The 19,811-nt window shown below is 42.1% G+C and overlaps 1 protein-coding gene across 2 annotated transcripts in view; it reads left to right on the top strand.

Moving 5' to 3' along the window:
* Positions 1 to 254: 254 nt before the first annotated feature.
* LOC122564275 (coagulation factor XIII A chain-like) overlaps positions 255 to 19,811 on the top strand; it is a 118,730-nt gene continuing 99,173 nt past the window's right edge. The window contains exons 1-3 of one of the 2 annotated variants that reach the window (XM_087978503.1): positions 255 to 276; positions 5,145 to 5,187; positions 7,050 to 7,225. In XM_087978503.1, the coding sequence (XP_087834629.1) occupies positions 7,066 to 7,225 (160 nt within the window). In that variant the 5' untranslated portion in view covers positions 255 to 276; positions 5,145 to 5,187; positions 7,050 to 7,065. Of the gene's footprint in view, positions 277 to 2,766; positions 2,956 to 5,144; positions 5,188 to 7,049; positions 7,226 to 19,811 lie in introns of those variants that run through there. The other variant, XM_087978502.1, reaches the window with a different exon arrangement.

Raw genomic sequence — 19,811 nt, forward strand, 5'->3', positions numbered from 1 at the left:
TTTAAGAGACTGCCGGACATGCATATGGTCACAGAAATTTGAGGGTGCATACATGAGGATCAATGGTCAGCACAACATCGTGGGCTGAAGGGCCTGTTCTGTGCTGTACTGTTCTATGTTCTATGTTTTCCAGCAATTTCTGTTTTTGTTTCTGATTTACAGCATCTGCAGTTTTTTTTTCAGTTGAAGGTGGAGGACATGGTGCCAATCAAGCAGTTTGAATTGTCCTGGATGGTGTCAAGCTTCTTGAGTGTTGACGTGACAGCACTCATCCAGGTAAGTAGAAAGTATTCCCGATTTGCCCCTTGTCCATGTTGGCTAGGCTTTGGGGAGACAGGTAGTGAGTTACTCACTGAAGAATTCCTGCTCTTGTAGCCAGAGTATTATTATGGCGAAACAAATTCAGTCTCTGGTCAAGAGTAACTCTTAAAATGGTGAGGTAATCAGTGATGGGAATGTTTTACTTTATTCATTCATGGGATGAGGGCGTAGCTGGCTAGGCTAGCATTTATTTCCCAGAGGACAGTTGTGTGGGTCTGGAGTCACATGAGATGGGTTTTCTCGACAATTAATTCCTGGTCATTATTAAACTCTTAATTCCACTATCTGTCACGGTGGGATTCAAACCTGGGTCCCCAGAATGCTACCTGGGTCTCTCTAGTAACAGACCAATGATAACACCACTGGGTCATCACCATCCCATGAATGACATTGAAGAGTCATAGAGTCTTACAACATGGAAACAGACCCTTCAGTCCAACCAATCCACGCCAACCATGTTCCCAAACTAAACTAGCCCCAACATGTTGCCCTAAGTTGGTCGGAGATTCAGTGATGGGAATGACATTGATTGTCAAGGGACGATGGTTAGATTGAGTCTTGCTGGAAATGATCATTACCTTGCACTTGTGGGCCACCAATTAGTTGCCTGAATGTTGTCCAAGTCTTGCTGCATTTGGATATGGAATACTTCAGGTATCCGAGGTGGGTACCTGTAAAATATTACTGCAAATGAGCTACAGGGAGAGGCTGAATAGGCTGGGGCTGTTTTCCCTGGAGTGCTGGAGACTGAGTGGTGACCTTATAGAGGTTTGTAAAATCATGAGGAGCATGGATATGATACATTGACAAGGCATTTTCCCTGGGGTGGGGGAGGCCAGAACTAGAGGGCATTGGTTTAGGGTGAGAGGGGAAAATTTTAAAAAGGGATCTAAGGGGCAATTTTTTCGCACAGAGGATGTGCAAGTCTGGAATGAGCTGCCAGAGGAAATGGTGGACGCTAGTACAATTACAACATTTAAAAGGCATGTGGATGGGTTTGTGAATAGGAAGGGTTTAGAGGGATATGGGCCAAGTACTGGAAAATGGGACTAGATTAGGTTAGGATATCTAGTTGGCATGGACGAGTCTGACCGAAGGGTCTGTTTCCGTGCTGTACATCTCTACGATTCTGTAATCCGGGTAGTCACTTTTTGATTTGTGGAATTATACTGGAAGTAGCAGATTTTGAATAATGCTTGTTATCCAATATAAAATGATATCCATAATAGATTACTGTGGATTTTGTAATGGATAGTATTCCTATGATGGGAGAAGGAATATACTGCTGATGAAATAATGTTTAACCTCTAGAGCTAATAAATGGAGGCTTGTGAGGGTAGTGTTGGTCAGACTGTCTGAAAGCTTAATAAAGCTGTCTTGTGATTGGTGACTCTGTTGTAATGCGATGTTAACCTTTAATACGAGCATTAAAGAATTTAAAGAACCAATTGGCTAATGAGTTGGGACAGATCCTGCAGAAATTGATAACGTAAAAAGCAGCAAGAATCTGCAAAGGAAAAGACATTTTAAATTGGGGCTTTCTGTAGAAACAGATGAACTGGTGTTAAATGGTACTGTCTGAGTGACAGACCTTTAGTTAAAAACTCCACTGGGTAGAACAGAAGGTACTGTATATACCACTGATTCAAGATGGCGCTGACACACCAACTCTTTGGAAGCTCTCGACAACAGACTTTATTCTCATAATTCTTACAATCGTTCTGCACTTTTAAACCTCCATTTTAAGTCTGTAAAAATTGCTAACAATCTTTGCAGCTGCAACTTTGTTTTCCTCACTCTGTTCTATCACCCTGTGATCTTTCAGTCTTTCTATGCTGTGTAGTGCAGGCAAAACAAAACTTTTCACTGTACAGAGGTACATTTGACAATAATAAATCAAATCAATGCAACAGGAGTGAAACCATTGGTACAGTAACACAGTAATGGAACCTCTCTACAGTTTCATTTGGCGAAGTGGTTGGGGTCTTGGAAATAGGAGAAGGGGTGGGGGGGGGGGAACTTCGTGGTTGGGGGAGGGGCAAGTTTAAAGCCTATTCCCTTGTTATCTTATTGCAGGATTTGTTCCCCCTTCACCCCACCCTAATTTGACCTGAAGAAAGCAATACTTCAATATCAATGAGATATCTTTGCTACCTCCACTATTTATTTAACTTGAACAGTAAGACTGCTCAATAAGAGCCTGAACACCACCAGACTGGCATCTGCTCCAGAGATAAGACACCTGCTTGGGTGCTGCAAAACTGGAATAAAATGCTGGAAACACTCAGCAGGACAGGCAGCCTCTGTGGGAGGAGAAAGGCCACATTCTCTCTGGGTTTTAGGGTGAAACATTCGTTGAGTGTTTCTGCTCCGGGGAACGCTGATAACTAGAGGATTGTGAGTAATTGCAGACATAGGCTGTGCACCCGTTCCTTCTCGTCAGGCGTGGCCACCGTGCTCTTTACTGTTCTGAGTCAGAATTGTTAACCACAAAACCGGGAATGCAAAAAAAAAACTTGCACACATTCTTTGCAAAGGCGAGCTGGCTTCTGGCAATCAGTATAAAGCTGGTGCATTCAGATGCTCTTAACTAGTACTCTGTCTCCAGGCTGCTAGTTTCTTCTCTCTCATCAGGTAAATGATCTTATTTCATAGTTCAACTCGCTACTTGAGTCAATTTGTTGTATTGAAGTTAGATTTTGTGACGAGGCTGATAATTTATAAAAATACATATCAATGCACTATTGGGGTAGGGGCCTTGCCGCTTGTAGACTGTCGGTTCCTGCTTTTTAAAGTTGGAATAATCTCCATATGTCTCTAATATATGCAAGTTTTTCCCTGTCACTCTTCAAACTGGAGACTGTGGTCATTTCTTTGTTAAATTCAGAGTGTTGGCCAAATAACAGGATAGCATTTGAAACGTGCCTTATGGTTATCAGTGGTCTTTGTTTAAATGTCTCCTGTGCAATGACAGAGGAGCCGCTAGCTTTTCTGGGTGTTTAATTGGAGAAACAGATTTATTTCCAATATCAATAAATGTAACTTACGATTTGTTTGGGTTGGTTCCGGGAAATACTTTAGTTTGGTGCCTCTGACTGACTTTTTCATTGTAGTGCCTTCAAATATCTTTGTAGCAATTCACCAGGCTTGCTTCCATTTATAAAGCTTGCAATCATTTTATTGGTTTTCAGTCTCACTGACGCTGGAAAAAATGTATACACAGTGATCGAAAGTTTGATCTCCCTCTGTCACAAAGTTTTTGGAAAAGAAACTTCGAAGCACTTTGTGCATTTGTTTTCCCTGCTCTGATGCTGTTACCATCGTTTCTGATTGACTCAGTTCCACTTAAAAGATCTTCTCAAAGCTTTGATGTAGAAATTATTTAAAACACATGTCCCCATCTCAGTTGTTTGGTGTGAGCTAAAACCAACAACAACCCGATGCTTCCAAAGCAATTTCTTCATGCCATTTTCAGAAATGCAAGCATCTCCAGGAATTTTCCACCAATTTCAGTTTTACGTGTAAACACGTGTAAACAACAGATTAAATGTAAAAGTGTCAACACAATCTGCTGATGTGAAAGGCGCTATATAGAGTCATAGAGATGTACAGAATGGAAACAGACCCTTCGGTCCAACCCAAGGATATCCCATATGAATGCAAGATATTTATTTTCTGGGACAATAACCCTTTGTTACACAAAGTTTGCCAGTGAGTAACTTTGAGATCTTTAGAACACTGGCTTTGATTTGGACACATTAATGGACTTTTACACTTCAGAGCCAAATGTAAAATGATTGTCTTAAAAGCATCTAGCACTACATTTCTGCTCTTTGTGTAACCTTTTTAAAAATATATATGTAGAGACTCTTTATTTAAATGTGCCCCATCAGCAGCAGACCGTTGGGAATTCTCTTTCTGGCAAATCCCTGGTGATCTGGGAATCCTGCTTATTCTTTAACTGTTGGCAAGTTCTCAAAAGACTGATTTTGTTAACTTTCTCTATCCCTGGAGGAAAGCAGTAGCAGATGAAATAGTAAATCTCACCGCTGTCAGTCTGTCACAGTCTGGATTAAAAATCACACAACACCAGGTTATAGTCCAACAGGTTTAATTGGAAGCACATTAGCTTTCGGAGCGATGCTCCTTCATCAGGTGATAGTGGAGGGCTCGATGTTACGATCACCTCCACTATCACCTGATGAAGGAGCGTCGCTCCGAAAGCTAATGTGCTTCCAATTAAACCTGTTGGACTATAACCTGGTGTTGTGTGATTTTTTTTTTTTAAACTTTGTACACCCCAGTCTAACACCAGCATCTCCAAATCATGACACTCTGGATTGGTATCCCTCTCGGTTGCAATGTGTCACATACAATGCAATTCCCAGGGGCTAGTGTGGATTTAATATGTGAGCTTAACAATCAGAGTGTGCAATAGGCTACCAATCAATCACAAGGAGTAGCTGCCATAGGACCACTGAAGGGGAATCTATCTAAACATTTGGAAGAGGAACAAGTGCAAGGATATATCACTGAGACAAAGAAAGGTGAGTGGAGGCATGTAGGAAATACCATCACAGTGGACCCATTGGGCTGAATGGCCTGCTCTGAATTGTAAGATGGATGCAGGAGTGGGCTTCACTTCTCTTTAGTGCTTTAAAAAGACTGGCTCAAATGATATCTGAAACTGACTGACCGTCTGAAGCAACCACATTTACATGTGATGTATCTCCAAAGTTCCTTTAATGATCATGAAAACATTAAAAATTTAACATATATCTTAACATTGCATCAAGTTAACCATCATCATATTTCTTTTTCAGGAAGAACCATCAAAATAAACTAACTCAAGGAAGTCCATAGAAGGTATGGACCATATTTATTGTGCATGGGTATGATGCCAGCCTCAGTAAAATTGAAAGCCTTGTAAAGAATGTTAGTAACGCTAACTTAATAATCACAAATTTCCCCATGCCCTCCATGTGCCCTCTAACTTCCCCACCTAACAAATCAGTTCTCTGTTTTTTTTAATAAATGACTTGGATGGGTAAGTGGAAGGGTGGGTTAGTAAGTTTGCCGATGACGCGAAGGTTGGTGGAGCTGTGGATAGTGTGGAGGGCTGTTGGAGGTTGCAACGGGACATTGACAGGATGCAGTACTGGGCTGATGTGGCAGATAGAGTGTGAAGTGATTCACTTTAGAAAGTTGAATTTGAATGCATTATACAGGGTTAAAGGCAGGACTCTTGGCAGTGTGGAGGAACAGAGGAATTTTGGGGTCCATGTCCATAGATCCCTCAAAGTTGCCACCCCGGTTGATAGCGTTGTTAAGAAGGTGAATGGTGTGTTAGCAGCCCGATTGAATTTAAGAGCCACGAGGTTGTGCTGCAGCTCTATAGAGCCCTGGTTAGACCACACTTGGAATATTGTGTTAACCTCTCGTCGCCTCATTATGTGGAAGCTTTAAAGAGGGTGCAGGGGAGATTTACTGGAGCTAAGAAGGATGCGAGGCGACTTGATAGAGGTGTAAACGATGATGAGAGGCATAGGTAGAGTGGGTAGTCAGAGACATTTTTCCCATGGTGCAAATGTCTGTCACAAGATAATTTTAAGGTGATCAGAGGAAGGTTTAGGGGAGATGTCAAAAGTTGGTTCTTTACACAGAGTGGTGGGTGTGTGGAATGCACTGCCAGCAGTGGTAGTAGAGTCTATACGCTAGGGATATTTAAGCGACCCTTGGAAAGGCAAATGGAAAATAGTATAATGAAGGGTATGTAGGTTAGACTGATTTTAGAGTAGGATAAAAAGTCGGCACAACATCGTGAGTCGAAGGGCCTTTACTGTACTGTACTGTTCTATGTTCTAACCTTCCTCTCTTGAGCAGTTTGTGTTGAGATGTAAGACATTGGATGATGGTGGTCTTCTAGTGCCATACCCAGTGGATAGGCTACAGATTTGAGCTTGACATAGGACTGTCAGTGTTAATATTTGACTATAAGATCCTCCACACTGACCCATATTGATGGGGACAGTGGATGCATACTAAAGAACTTCGGTTGACTAAGAATTGACAAGAAGAGAGTATCGATACTTTGGAAGACAGGCACTGTTCTGATGAAAAGGAATGGATTACTGACCTCACTTTCTCTTTACTGGTATGGTCTGACCTGTGGAGCATTTCCAACCATTTTCTGTTTTGCTTCCAACTACCAGTATTTACACTATTGTTCTACAGTATAAGTGCATTTTCAGCCTCACAATTAAATCAAATAATGTGATGGCTTAATGGTATTATCGCTGTACTGTTGATCCAGCAGCCCAGCTAATGGTCTGGGGATCTGGGTTTGAAATGTGCCACGGCAGATGGTGGAATATGAATTCCAAAATAATCTGGAATTAAGAGTCTAATGGTAGTCATGAATGGTTAATTGCTGGGGGAAAAAACCCATCTGGTTCACTAATGTCTTGTGGGGAAGGAAACAGCCATCCTTACCTGGTCTGGCCTCCATGTGACTCCAGACCCAGCAAAATTCTCATCCCATGAATGATTAATAAAAAAAAAAGTTTGTGAGAGGGTTAAAATTTTCAACAAAGAAGGGTGACGTCTGTATTTGCTGGCAATCTCTGTCGATCAGGTTATCCATTCTGTTTTTCCATCCAGCTGTAGAATGCTCACTCTTTGTAACTTTCCTTCATTACTCTGACTCAGCCTGTGTCATTTTGTTCTAGCAAGTTTTGTTTCAAAATGTCTGAACCCACCTCCGGTGACTCAAACAGCAGGAGCTCATTGCCTTCCCACGTTGGTCGGAGAATCACCCCTTCCAGTATCTCCAATGCTGAAGAGAATGAGGTTAATGACTTTGAGTACTTTGGACTCAGACCAAGAGGACAACCCAACCTGGAAGGTACCAGATAAATCTCTTTTAGACGTTTCTGATATAACTTACAGTTGTGGGTGTTATCAAAATGAATAACTCTTCGAACAGCTGCCAAAAGGTGATGAAATTTTATAAATGGGATAGACATTTTGTGCAAGTTACATGCATTGCCAAAAGTCCTTATGGCCATTAAAAAGCAGTGGAAACCTATCGACATTGTGAAATGTCATTATACCAGGGGAGTCATTGATTAAATGATCAACTCTGTGATATAATTAAGATAACAGCAAGTTCATGTTCAGTTACAGTTATAGTGCAAATTGAAACTGTAGGTCTCCATATCTATGATTGATAGGTTTAGTAATTTGAAGAATCTCTGCTTCATCCAGCTATGCGCTGACCTGAAATCAATTTCAAACCTCACCTTGCAAATGTCATTCTGTTCAGTCGAAATTTGCCATTTCCTGCTGCTGTGGAACTTAAATCAGCACTTTGAAAAAAAAAAGGTTATTTATCCAATTCGCTGATGGGCATTATCATCTTCACTTGTCTCTAGATTAAAGAAGGGAAGATCAACAGCCTGGTTAACAATGAATAAAATAATTCTGTTCAGCTGTGAGTTAAGGGAGTATGTCATTTATACCATTACTCTTAGCCTTGACATACTGCTGCAGAATAAGTGGATGTCATTATATTCTAAATGCTATGTACTTCTATATAGTTCTTCTTTATAGACATAATCAGCAAATGGTACAGAATATTGAAGGGTGCTTTTACACATACTCTGGGGTCAGTAAGACCTTATATTCAACTGGGAGTCACTAATATAGTGCGATCCAGCTGTGAAATTCTGAAAAGTTGCATAAACAACCTTCCAGTGGTAACTTGGTGATCCAATTAATCAAATGATCACATCACAGATTTTAATTTAGAATGTCCTTTTTTTTTGAAATTCAGTGCAAGTAAAGGAGACAAAAGTAAGAAGGTCAATTAACTGTCTGTGTTAAGACCACACAGTTAAAAATCACATGACATCAGGTTTATTTGAAAGTATGAGCTCTCGGAACGCTGCCCCTTTAGCGCTCTGAAAGTTTGAACTTTAAAATAAACCTGTTGGACTATAACCTGGTGTTGTGTGATTTTTAACTTTATCCACCCCAGTCCAACACTGGCACCTCCACAAATAGACCACACAGGTATGTTTTTGAGCGATGGCTTTATGCCAGCTGTGATCTGCAGACACAGGTTCCATTCACCATGGCACCAAACAAAGGAGAGACTGGGAAATGAGTAGAGAAGACCCCACACATGAAGTCATCAAGAGATAGTAGACATATCCACTACTTCATCTGGACTATGTCAGTATCTCACACCCGGGGGCTGACATTGCTACTCTCACGGGGACATTTTAGCTGAGGTGGGCAAAGGGAGGGTATAGGTCCTACATGCATTCCTAGGGCCTACCTGCCCAACTTTTGTCCTGTTGTAATTTTGCAAGCAGTGGGTTGAAGGTGAGCACCAGGCATGAAGTCTCTCAGATTTCACTTCCTCGAGCTGCTGATGGGTAAGGGGCAGTTGGGGAGGGTGTGGTGGGGAGGGGGACATAGGTCTTTTATAACTGTCAAGATCTAATCCCATCTTGATCTCTCCACACCTGTGCTATTGATACCTTCCCCATTACCTTGGTGTCAGGCTCCATCAATTGCCATTGAGGACTGGATACAGCCCTTGCTATGACTGCCACTGGTGAACTGCTGACCATTTGATTGGCTGCCGTTTGATTGGCTGGATGCTCTCTGATATCTTTCCCGATTCATCCCTTGCCATAAGGAATTCAGTGCAACATAGACCCATTATGACCCATTACAGCAACATTCTCTTGTGAATTAATTGATGGAAACCATTCATTTTCTTTGCATATAATTCTTATCTTTGTAATAATTTGATATTACAAGCAAAGATAGTGAAGTAGTTCTTAGAGAAATGAGATAAATTGTACATATCAGGCTTTAAGACCGACCCCATTGTGACCCCTCATGTAGGGAATGATTTAGGTTGGAACCTGATTTTTGTCTGTTCCCTAAAATACTCTTGACTCAGATTCACAATGTTATATAACCATTTAGATTTCTCTGATTTTTATTCTCTAAAATGCTTGCCTGTGGGAATCTGTGGCTTCCAGATAAAACTAATAATTTGATTTAGGCTGACACTCCTGTATAGTATAGAGGGAGTGCTGTCTTTCAGAGGAGATGTTGAACTAAGCCGCTGTTAACTCCACGTGAGATGGATGCTATTTTGAAGAAGACCAAGTGAATTATTCCTGGCCATTTCTTATCTTTCGATCAATCTCACAAACATATTTATAGTCACCGTTGCATTGCTGTTGATGAGAGTTTACTGTGTGCGAAATGGCTGCGGAATTACCTACATCATGACAGTGATTGCTCTGATTCTAAAGCATACAATTTGTAGGATCATCGAATCCTACAGAGTGGAAGCAGGTAATTTGGCTCATCAAATCCACACCAACCCTTAAAGAGTCTCACTCAGACCCATCCTTGTATCCTCTCCCTGTAATCTTGAGTAATTCATGTCGCCTGCACAACTCTAGATGCTATGGGCATTATAGCATGGCCAATCCACCTAACTTGCACATAAGAGTCATAGAGATGTGTGACATGGAAACAGACCCTTCGATCCAACTCGTCCATGCTGACCAGATATTCTAAATTAACCTATTCCCATTTGCCAGAATCTGGACCATATCCCTCTTAAACCCTTCCTATTCATGTACCCATCCAGATGCCTTTTAAATGTTGCAATTGTACCAGCCTCCACCACTTCCTCTGGCAGCTAATTCCATAAACGCACCACCCTCTGTGTGAAAAAGTTGCCCCTTAGGTCACTTTTAAATTTTTCCCCTCTCACCCTAAACCTCTGCCCTGTACTTCTGTAATTGTACCAAACTCCACCACCTCCTCTGATAGTTCATTCCCATTTAAATCTTTTAGCCCCCTCACCTTAAACCTAAGCCCTCTGGTTTTGGACTCCCATACCCTGGGGAAAGGTTCTTGATTATTCACCCTATCCATACCCCTCGTAGAACTATAGAATCCCTACAGTGTGGAAGTGGGCCATTTATCTCATCAAGTCCACACCAAACCTCTGAAGGGCATCCAACCCACCGACCCTATCCTTATAATCCTGCATTTCCCATGGCCAGTCCATCAGGCCTGGACACTGGGTGATTTAGCATCATCAATCCACCTAATTTACATATTTTTGGATTGTGATAGGAAACCTACGCAGGATGAATATAGAGACTCCACACAGACAGTCCCCCGAAAATAGAATCAAACTCAGGTCCCTGGTGCTGTGTGGCAGCAGTACTAGCCACTGAGCCACCGTGCCACCAATTGGCCCTAAAGTAATTTGAGACTGTGTCTCAAATCTTTCTGATGCATCACAAGATGCAAAGTCGCCATAGTAACTGTTTTTTACTGAGAGATGACTGGTGGTGTTTGAACCCGAGAGTCCCCACATCTCCAGTGAGGGGGAAACGTTGAGAAGTGGGGTCCTTTGTGATAACCCCAGGAGTGTGAGAATTGAGCCCATACTGTTGGTGCTACTTTCCATTAGCAAAGCAGCCAACTGGAGCTGACCTCCTAAGTCCCAAGTTTATATTGGAAATCTGTAAATTGTTCACAATGAATCTACATATCACTTGCAGTTTGTCTTGAAACAAAAGTAAATTTCAGCAGACAGCTATGGGACATTGTTTGAATAGGTGGATTATATATAAATTAATAATGCATTTAAAAATCTTGCTTCTAAAAGCTTTCTTTGTCCCTTTTTTCTTTATAAATGTGGATCTTAGACAGCTTTCATTACAAAATTCTGTCAACTTGTATGCTGTACTAAGTGCCCTCCTTATCAGTAGACTTGTTATAGGATTGTGTATTCACACTGTTGTGTCAACATGGGCAATTTCTATTAAAATGTGGATGTGGGAATTGATAGTAGAATCACAGAATCCCTACAGTGCTGAAAGAGGCCATTCGGCCCATCGAGTCTGCACCAATCCTCTGAAGAGTATCCCAACCAGAACTAGCTCCCTAGTCTATCCTTGTAACTCTGCATTTACCACAGCTAACCTACCTCATCTGAACATCCCTGAACACTAGACAATTTAGCATGGCCAGTCTATCTAACCTGCTCATCTTCGGACAGCAGGAGGAAAGCGGAGCACCCAGAGGAAACACACACACAGAATGCGCAACCTCCACACGGACAGTCACTCAAGGGTGGACACGAATCCAGGTCTGTGGTGCTGTGAGGTAGCAGTGCTAATCACTGAGCCACCATGCCACCTTTAGGAATGTGAAAATATAGACAGAATGCCTGGCTGTTTTAAGTATATCTGTGAAAATTAGTCTAATTATCACTCTAATTCCACTTCACCTGAAAAATATTTGATTTTGCCTTCTTGTGAACAGCACAACGGGAGATGCACTCCTATTATACAACTGGCAGAAAAGTGGAAAAAACTGTGGGTATTGGAAATTTAAAATGCTGTAAATATTCAGCAGGTCTGGCAGCATCTTGTAGAGGGAGAAACAAAGTTAACTTTCCAAGTTTGTGACCTGTCATCAGAGCTAGATACAACAGTACCCCTTTCTACAGTCATTCTTTTGGATGAAAGGACACAGACCTGAAAAATTGACTTTTACCAACTTTATGGAGGGCCTAACATCAGCTGGAGAAGGGAGCAGCCGGGGGCATGTGGTTTATTTGGTTGCTGAATCTTTCATTCGCTTTTAAGCCTCACATCCATGTGCAGAGCCTCTTACACCACCAGGTACAATAGTAGCTCCGAGGGCAGGTTAGGTTAATGTTGCATTCTGCAGGTAAACCTCAAAAAATGTTTTGTTAAATCACAAACCAAGTGATCATAGAGAACGGCCTTTTGAGGAAAGCACTGAGGCCACATGAATTTCCTTCCCTACACCCAGCGCTCCCTGTGGCTTTAGAACCCTCTCCCCACACCTGAGGGGCAGTCTCCAGTGGTTACCTCTGCCGAACGAATGCCTGGTAAAATGGCTCAGTCAATCCAGTGGCAGTGTCAATTTGAAATGATTCCCCTCCATTTTACCCTTCCTCCCTCCTCCAATCCTGCCTCCTTGTGGTCAGTATAATACCGCTTGTTAATTAACAGGGGAGGTGTTTGCCCAGTGGTCTTATCACTGGACTGTTAATCGAGAGACCGAGGTGATATTTTGAGGACAGTGTTCAAATCCCGCCATGGCAGATGGTGGAATTTGAATTCAATAAAAATCTGGAATGAAGAGTCTAATGATGGTCATGACTCCATTGTTGATGAATCAGGAAAAACCCATCTGATTCACTAATGTCCTTCAGGGAAGGAAATTGCCATCCACACGTATATGACTGCAGACCTACAGAAATATGGTTGACTCTAAACTGCCCTCTGGGCAATTAGGAATGGACAATAAATGCTGGCCCAGCCAGCGACACGCTTAGCCCATGACTTAATAAAAAATAAATTCTCTTTGTGTCCACTGATTCTGCCAGATCTGCTGTGTATTTGTAACCTCTTCTAATTTTATGTTTATATAAAAGGTAGATCAACCTATGGTGGTCAGAATGTCACACAGTTAGGTTTGCAACAGGACACAGTCAATTTACACTCTTCTGCTGTGTGACACTATTTACAGGGGCATATTGTTCATTGCTGCTTCCTGTTGGTAATTTAATATTTATTCCATACTTGAACATATTAACACAGCATTGCTATTTTGGGAAATAAGACACATTGACCAAACAAACTGTCAACTAAGCCGATAAGCAGAAATAAACTAGTTGAATTACTCCATCCTGAGATGTTTGCTCCAAATCCTAGCCTGCAGGCTGTAAAATGTCTAATCCTAAATGGACAACTTCTCTTGCAGTCAGATCGTTTTGTTTTTCAGTCGTTAAACTGCAGTAATTAACCCATGCCCAGTATGAAAATGACTTAGAACACTAAAACAATACAGTGCAGAACTTAGAGAAGTACAACATGGAAACAGACCCTTTGGTCCAATGCATCCATGCCATCCAGATATCCTAACCTAATCTAGTCCCACTTGCCAGCACTTGGTCCGTGTCCCTCCAAACCCTTCCTATTCATACACCCAACCAGATTCCTTTTAAATGTTGTAATTGTACCAGCCTCCACCACTTCCTCTGGCAGCTCATTCCATATCCGCACCACCCTCTGCGTGAAAACGTTGCTCCTTGGTTCACTTTTAACTCTTTCTCCTCTCACCCTAAACCTATGCTCTCTAGTTTTGGATTCCCCACCCCAGGGAAAATACCTTGTCTGTTTATCCTATCCATGCCCCTCATGGTTTTATATAACTCTATAAGGTCACCCCTCAGCCTCCGACACAGCCCCAGCCTATTCGGCTGAGTAGCAAAGTTGAAATAGATGGCCAGCAGTCCTTCTGCCCTTAGCTTAAAATTAGGGTAAATAGTGATTGGAGCGATAGGTTATAAGATTGAAAATGATACACAAGATCCTCTTTGGGATGACAGCAATCCACTGCCTGCTTATGGGAGGTTAGCGATGGACAATAAATGCTGATCCCTGCCTGTAAAGCCTACAAATATAAAAAGAAATGCAAGATGGCAGTTCATTTGCATGGAGCCTAATGGATTTTCTGTCATATATTTGATATTCCTGAAGCCTCAACAGGTGATTCCTGGGTGGTGAGCAGAAAATTGGCATGGAGGTCCCATTGTTGGAAGATCAGGTTGTCAGGGATGCCTTGAATAGACATAGCTCTTAAGAGAGTTGGTATGGGCTGAATAGCCTGCTTCCACACTGTACAGATTCTATGATAGCTGGCCCAATGCCTGCAAGAGGTGCAAGCCTGGAGTAGGGAGGCAGATGAAGTGAGTAGGGGATGGTCCTCTCTAGCTTTTTTCTGCAGGCCACTCAAACAAAACCTAAACAGAAAAGATGTTTGCATTGGCACATTTTACAGATCAAGAGTGTACGAGGCATGACTTAAAGAATAGCTAATGTAAAGTTGTACTCCCTGAGATACTTCGACCATTGGGACAGGAATGTTGGTGTCGGGATGAACAATATCTAGCAATGTGCTGCCTCTTCACGGTTATGTGTTCTCCAGTTTGTTTCATGTTTTATTTCTTTCGGAACAGCACAGAGATGACACTACTTTCTAAGTGTGCAATAGATTTATTGACATAGCTTTAAAATATCTGTGCAATCATACCATGTCCACAATCATACTTATCCTAGCTCTCTCTTCTTGCACCGTCTGTAGTGTCTGTTTAATTTGCTCACAGAGTTCATGCATAGACTCAACCAATCAAGCACAATAAACATAAAACAATTGTGTGATCAAACACAGAACAATCAAACCATTGAACCTGACACCAGGTTCTGTGCAAGTAATTCCCTTATAAGTGAATGCCCTGAAACAGGAATGCAACAGATTCCTACATTCTTCAGCACAGCAAAACTCCACACCCAGTTTGTATTGGTGTTTGCCTTCTGCATGAGCTGCTGCACTTCTCTCTGTCTGTCTCTCTGTCTGTCTCTCTGTCTGTCTCTCTGTCTGTCTCTCTGTCTGTCTCTCTGTCTGTCTCTCTGTCTGTCTCTCTGTCTCACTCTCTGTCTGTCTCTCTGTCTCACTCTCTCTCTGTCTCACTCTCTGTCTCACTCTCACTCTCTCTCCCCAAATCTCTTGATCACATTATTTCAAGCTCACAGTTAACCTTTTTAGTAATTTTGATGCAGGGCATGAATTTTCTTCACACTGCTCATGCTGTGTGAGCGAAACTTTTGTTAAAATGTATAAAATCGATTCCTACTGCACCTCTGGATAGCCTATGCCCACTCTTCCTTTCTGCAGCTGGGATTTACTCAGCTTCTTTAAAATACATCCTCCTGTTTTGCTGTAGATCTTTTCTCATTAATCTCCCTTCTATATCTCTCATTCTAGTCCCCTTTAAATACCGAGAACAATGTTACCACCTACTCTGTCCCACCTTTTTGTATCTTTATAGACTCCCATCATATAATCCTGTAATCTCCCCAGACTGTTGAAAATAGACTCAATAAATGTCATTTCGAGTTCTATAAATTGCCCACTGAAATTCAATACTTTTGAAAGGATGCAATCTGGCAGGAAATAAGTTGCAATTAGTGTTGAAATCCTCTCTGAATAAATAATGAAATAGTTTCAGGTAAAAATGGAATATTTTGTCACGATGAAAGAAATACATCAGAGCAGAAAGACTGTGCTTTAGGCCAGTGCCAACATTAGATGGAGGAGGACTGCATGAGTGGAATTTGAGCGTTTTGTTAGAATTCAACACTACAGTGCACCAGCCAGGGAACTAAGTGAATTGTGCCAATTGAACTGTCCCCTGATCAGTTCGGTCACGTCTCAGTTGGTGGGCAGCAGTATTCAGCTGGCTGGCTTCAGAGTTCAGGGCTCTTACAACAGGTTGAACGCTAGGAAGATAAGCAGAACCTCTTGGAACCACTGATTAGACTCCAGCTGGAGAATTGCCACTCCTGCACATGTGCAGTAGCAACCTGGCAATCTTGCAGATGAGCAATCATGCGAACAAGAGATTTGGGGAGAAAGAGAGATGGAGATAGAGAGAGGGAAAGATAAAGAGAAGGCAAAGACCACGCAGACTGGATGCGGAGTCTTGCTGTGCTGGGGAAGCTATCTTTAATGGTGTTGGGCTTTGTGAGCAGTCGCTCCATGAAATCAAACCCAAATTAGAATATTTTTGTCACTGTGAGAGCTTACTTGAATCATGTAACACAGCAAGGGAACTAACAGGACCGTAAAAGCCCATCATTGAGAGGATCATTGCTGATCTGATTCTGGCTTTAACTCCACTGTGCTGGCCCCACCTACCCCAAAACTCTCAACTCCCTCATTAGCCAACAGTCTATGGCATATATTCAAATATATTCAATGACCCAGCCTCCATGGTGTCTGAAGAAGAGAAATTCAAAGCACAATGACCTGCTGAAAGAAGAAACTCAGTCCGCTATCTCCATCTTAATTGGGAGCTACAAACCACTAGCTCTCAGCTCCCTGATGAGAGGAAGCAGTTTCTCCATGTCAGCTCTGTGGAGTCTCTTCAGAAACATGCATCTTTGACAGTCAGTTCAAGTCAAGAAATTGCATGGAAAAACACAGCATGTCCGGCAGCGTCTGTGGAGAGAAAGCAGAGTTGATCTTTCGGGTCCAGTGACCCTACAGAACAGGGAGTGTTGTGGATGCTTTGGGGGAGTATTCTGACAACTGGAGAAGTGTTTGGTGGCACTTGTTTAGAAAATTAGGCTGGGAAGGATTCTCTCCAAAAGGTAGCTGGCGGTGGTTTTGAGAAAGCAGTGAAAGATCTGCCTGACATGCCCCCACCCCCAAGATAATCTACTGTAATGACTCAAAACTTCTCATTGAGGAAAAAAAAATAGGAAAAGAATCTGTCTTTGCCAGTAAAGTGAAATGGGTTCATTGCAAATCACCTTGAAATAGACCCTGTCTACTGTGGATTGCCAATTGGTCATGAGCCCGTATTCCATTGCTGATGAAGATCGATTTCACCCTGAGTTGAGGAGACGCTGATAGATGAGAGAATCTGTATTGGTTCTCTTCAATGAGAAGACCAAAGAGATGATTTGATAGTGCAATACTTTGAAGTATCTGGACAGAGAGAGCGAGAAATCACTCCCATTGGTGAAAGGTTCAAGGACCAGAAGACACTGTTTTATGGTAATTAGCAAAAATACCAAAAGAGAGATGAAGTAAATCTTGTTGAAGCAGCACATGGTTAGAATCTGAAATGTAAGGGTGGTTGGAAAGATGGTTTTCAGAAGGATTTCAATAAGTACCTTGAAGGAAGCAATTAGCAGAGCATTTGGGGAAAGGGTGTGGGAGTGGAGCCGAGTTAAATTGTTCTTTCAAAGAGCTGGCAGGAGATCAGTGGGCTGAATGGCCTCCCTTCTGCAAGCATTCTATGATGCTCGAAGTTGAATGCAACAATTGACTGTTGGCTTCCTAGATATTTAAACTATGTAAATGCCTCTCACTTGTCACATATGGTAAAGAGCAGAAGAAAAGATTTGACTCCAGGGAAGTGGCATTAACTGAAAGACTGTAATTTGGCTGAAATTCAGTCCAGATCTAGATGCACGCTTGCAGCTGGTGGAATTGGAGTTAGAATATTATCTGCACTTTGAATATTCTGCCTGTCTGTTGTTCATATCTGTTGTAATGCAGATTTTCCCAGATGTTTGTGTTAATGTATGTTTAATCTCAAACCTGTAGTGAAAGGGACAGTTACTATATCCCAAAGCCCTGGGCAGTAACCTGACAAAGTCATTGCTCTGGTTTTAAAACTGATTGTGGGGAAAAAAATGTGGTCACGTACCTGAAAGTATGGAAGTACATTCAGGGCCCACGGGGATATCTTGCTCAAAGGCTGTACCCCTTACTCAGATAGTTTACATCATTTGTATGAGTTTTGCCAGACTTCAGGAAGCAAATACAATTCTGTTACTGTCAGCCATTCCAGATGTTCAAACATGTTCTGTGGTTAGTCACAGAGGTGTTGTAGATTGCTAGATTATTTACAGGAGATCGAATGCTTAAACTGTGTTTGTACGTGCACAGTTGTACAGCAGTAGGCACAACCTTCGATTGATTTGATTCCTGAATGCTAAAATGTTGGCCACACATAAGACTTCGAGACTGGTCAGTGCGGCGTTTCTGAATTAATAAAAGCAACTAAATGTTTGTGGATGTGAGAATCAAATAAAATAAGCAGTGAGGAAGCAGATGGCAAGTGATTTGGGATTCCTTTTATCTCCTGGTTCATGAAAGATGCATTTCTACACAGTTAAAGCCTTCACTGGCCTCCATACTCCTTTACCTTATAGTTGCCTGTTGGATCAGCTTTTGTTTTATGTTGCTGAGGTACTTGCAATGCTGGCAAAGTGCCACATGCTGTATGAATGAAAAAAAGGAATTCGGCTCATTTCAAAATAGGCATCTCCTGTTTTTTAAAACAAAATGTCCTTTAATAATCACGAGCACTGTGCTGGCTTGAGTGCTTTGCATTTCTCTTCTCACAGTAGATATGTTTTTTTTTAAGAAACATGAAAGGAAATGATAATATGGAACTTAACAAAACATCTAACCAAAATGATAATGGGCTGGATTCTCCTACTGGCTTCAGGCTACAATTGGGGTCAAAGTCTGAACAAACAATCCCTTGGTGTGATTTTCCCCAGAGAAGAAAATTGATGATCTGGTGTTGAACTCACTGTCTAACTAGATGAGCTGTCAGCGCTGAAGGGCCAAATGATCTCCCACTAGAAGGTGCCAGGGCAGGAAGGTGAGGGGGTGGGGGTACCTTGAAATAGATGTGTCCTCTCTCTCCAACCCTTCCTTACTTGAAATAAAAGAGATGTCCTTGGCATCCATTTTTATGGATGCAGATACTCTCCATAGAGCAACCTCCTCTATACCTGGAGCACCTTCAGGCAGCTAAACTATCCCCCCGCTGCTAGACAGGGATCTAGAGACTACCTGGGAAATCCCAATCAGCCTCCATTAACAGGCCATCATTTGGCTTCCCAGGGCTTCCAGACGAGTAGGTCTGATATAACCTCCCCCTCTCCTACTCCAGGATAATGACCTGGGGAATGGGATAACAGTTTAATTTCCTCATATGGGGTACAGGGAATGCCTAGTGGTAAATGTCACAGGGCTAGGAATCTAAAAAACCTGGACAATTCTCTGGGGGGCATGGGCTCAAACCCCACTGCAGCAGATGATGACATTTTTATTCAATAAATAAAAGGAAACTTAGAAATAAAAACTAGCCTGATAGTGACTACTGTCAATTGTCATAAAACCCTTCAGAATTTCGAAGGGAAATTTGCCATCCTTCCCTGTCTGGCCTACATGTGACTCCAGACCCATAGCAATTTGGTTGACTCTTGACTGCTTGCTCAGCCAGTGACACCCATATAATAAATTTTTTAAAATAGCTGAGGGTAACATGAGTATAGACACCACAATCTGCACATTCCCCTTCAAACCCCAAACCATAATGACTTTGGACTTTATCACTGTTCATTCACAGTTACTGGGTCAAACATGCTGAAGCTTGCTCCCTGACAGCAGTGGAGGTGACACTCTCATTCGTCTGGCTGAACTGGTCCTCACCCTTAACAATTTCTCTTTCGAATCCTCCCACTTCCTCCAGACCAAAGGGGTAGCCATGGGAACCTGTATGGGCCCCAGCTATGCCTGTCTCTTTGTTGGCTACGTAGAACAGTCCATCTTCCGTAATTACACCACTCCCCACCTCTTCCTCCGCTACATTGAAGACTGCATTGTCGTCACCTCATGCTCCCGCAAGGAGGTTGAGCAATTCGTCAACTTCACCAACACATTCCACCCTGATCTTAAATTCACCTGGACCATCTCTGACACCTCCCTCCCCTTCCTGGACCTCTCCATCTCCATTAATGATGACCGACTTG

This window comes from Chiloscyllium plagiosum, unplaced genomic scaffold (assembly GCF_037043375.1).
Source record: "Chiloscyllium plagiosum isolate Xiang-an unplaced genomic scaffold, Cpla_swu_hap1 HiC_scaffold_34, whole genome shotgun sequence".
NCBI lineage: Eukaryota > Metazoa > Chordata > Chondrichthyes > Orectolobiformes > Hemiscylliidae > Chiloscyllium > Chiloscyllium plagiosum.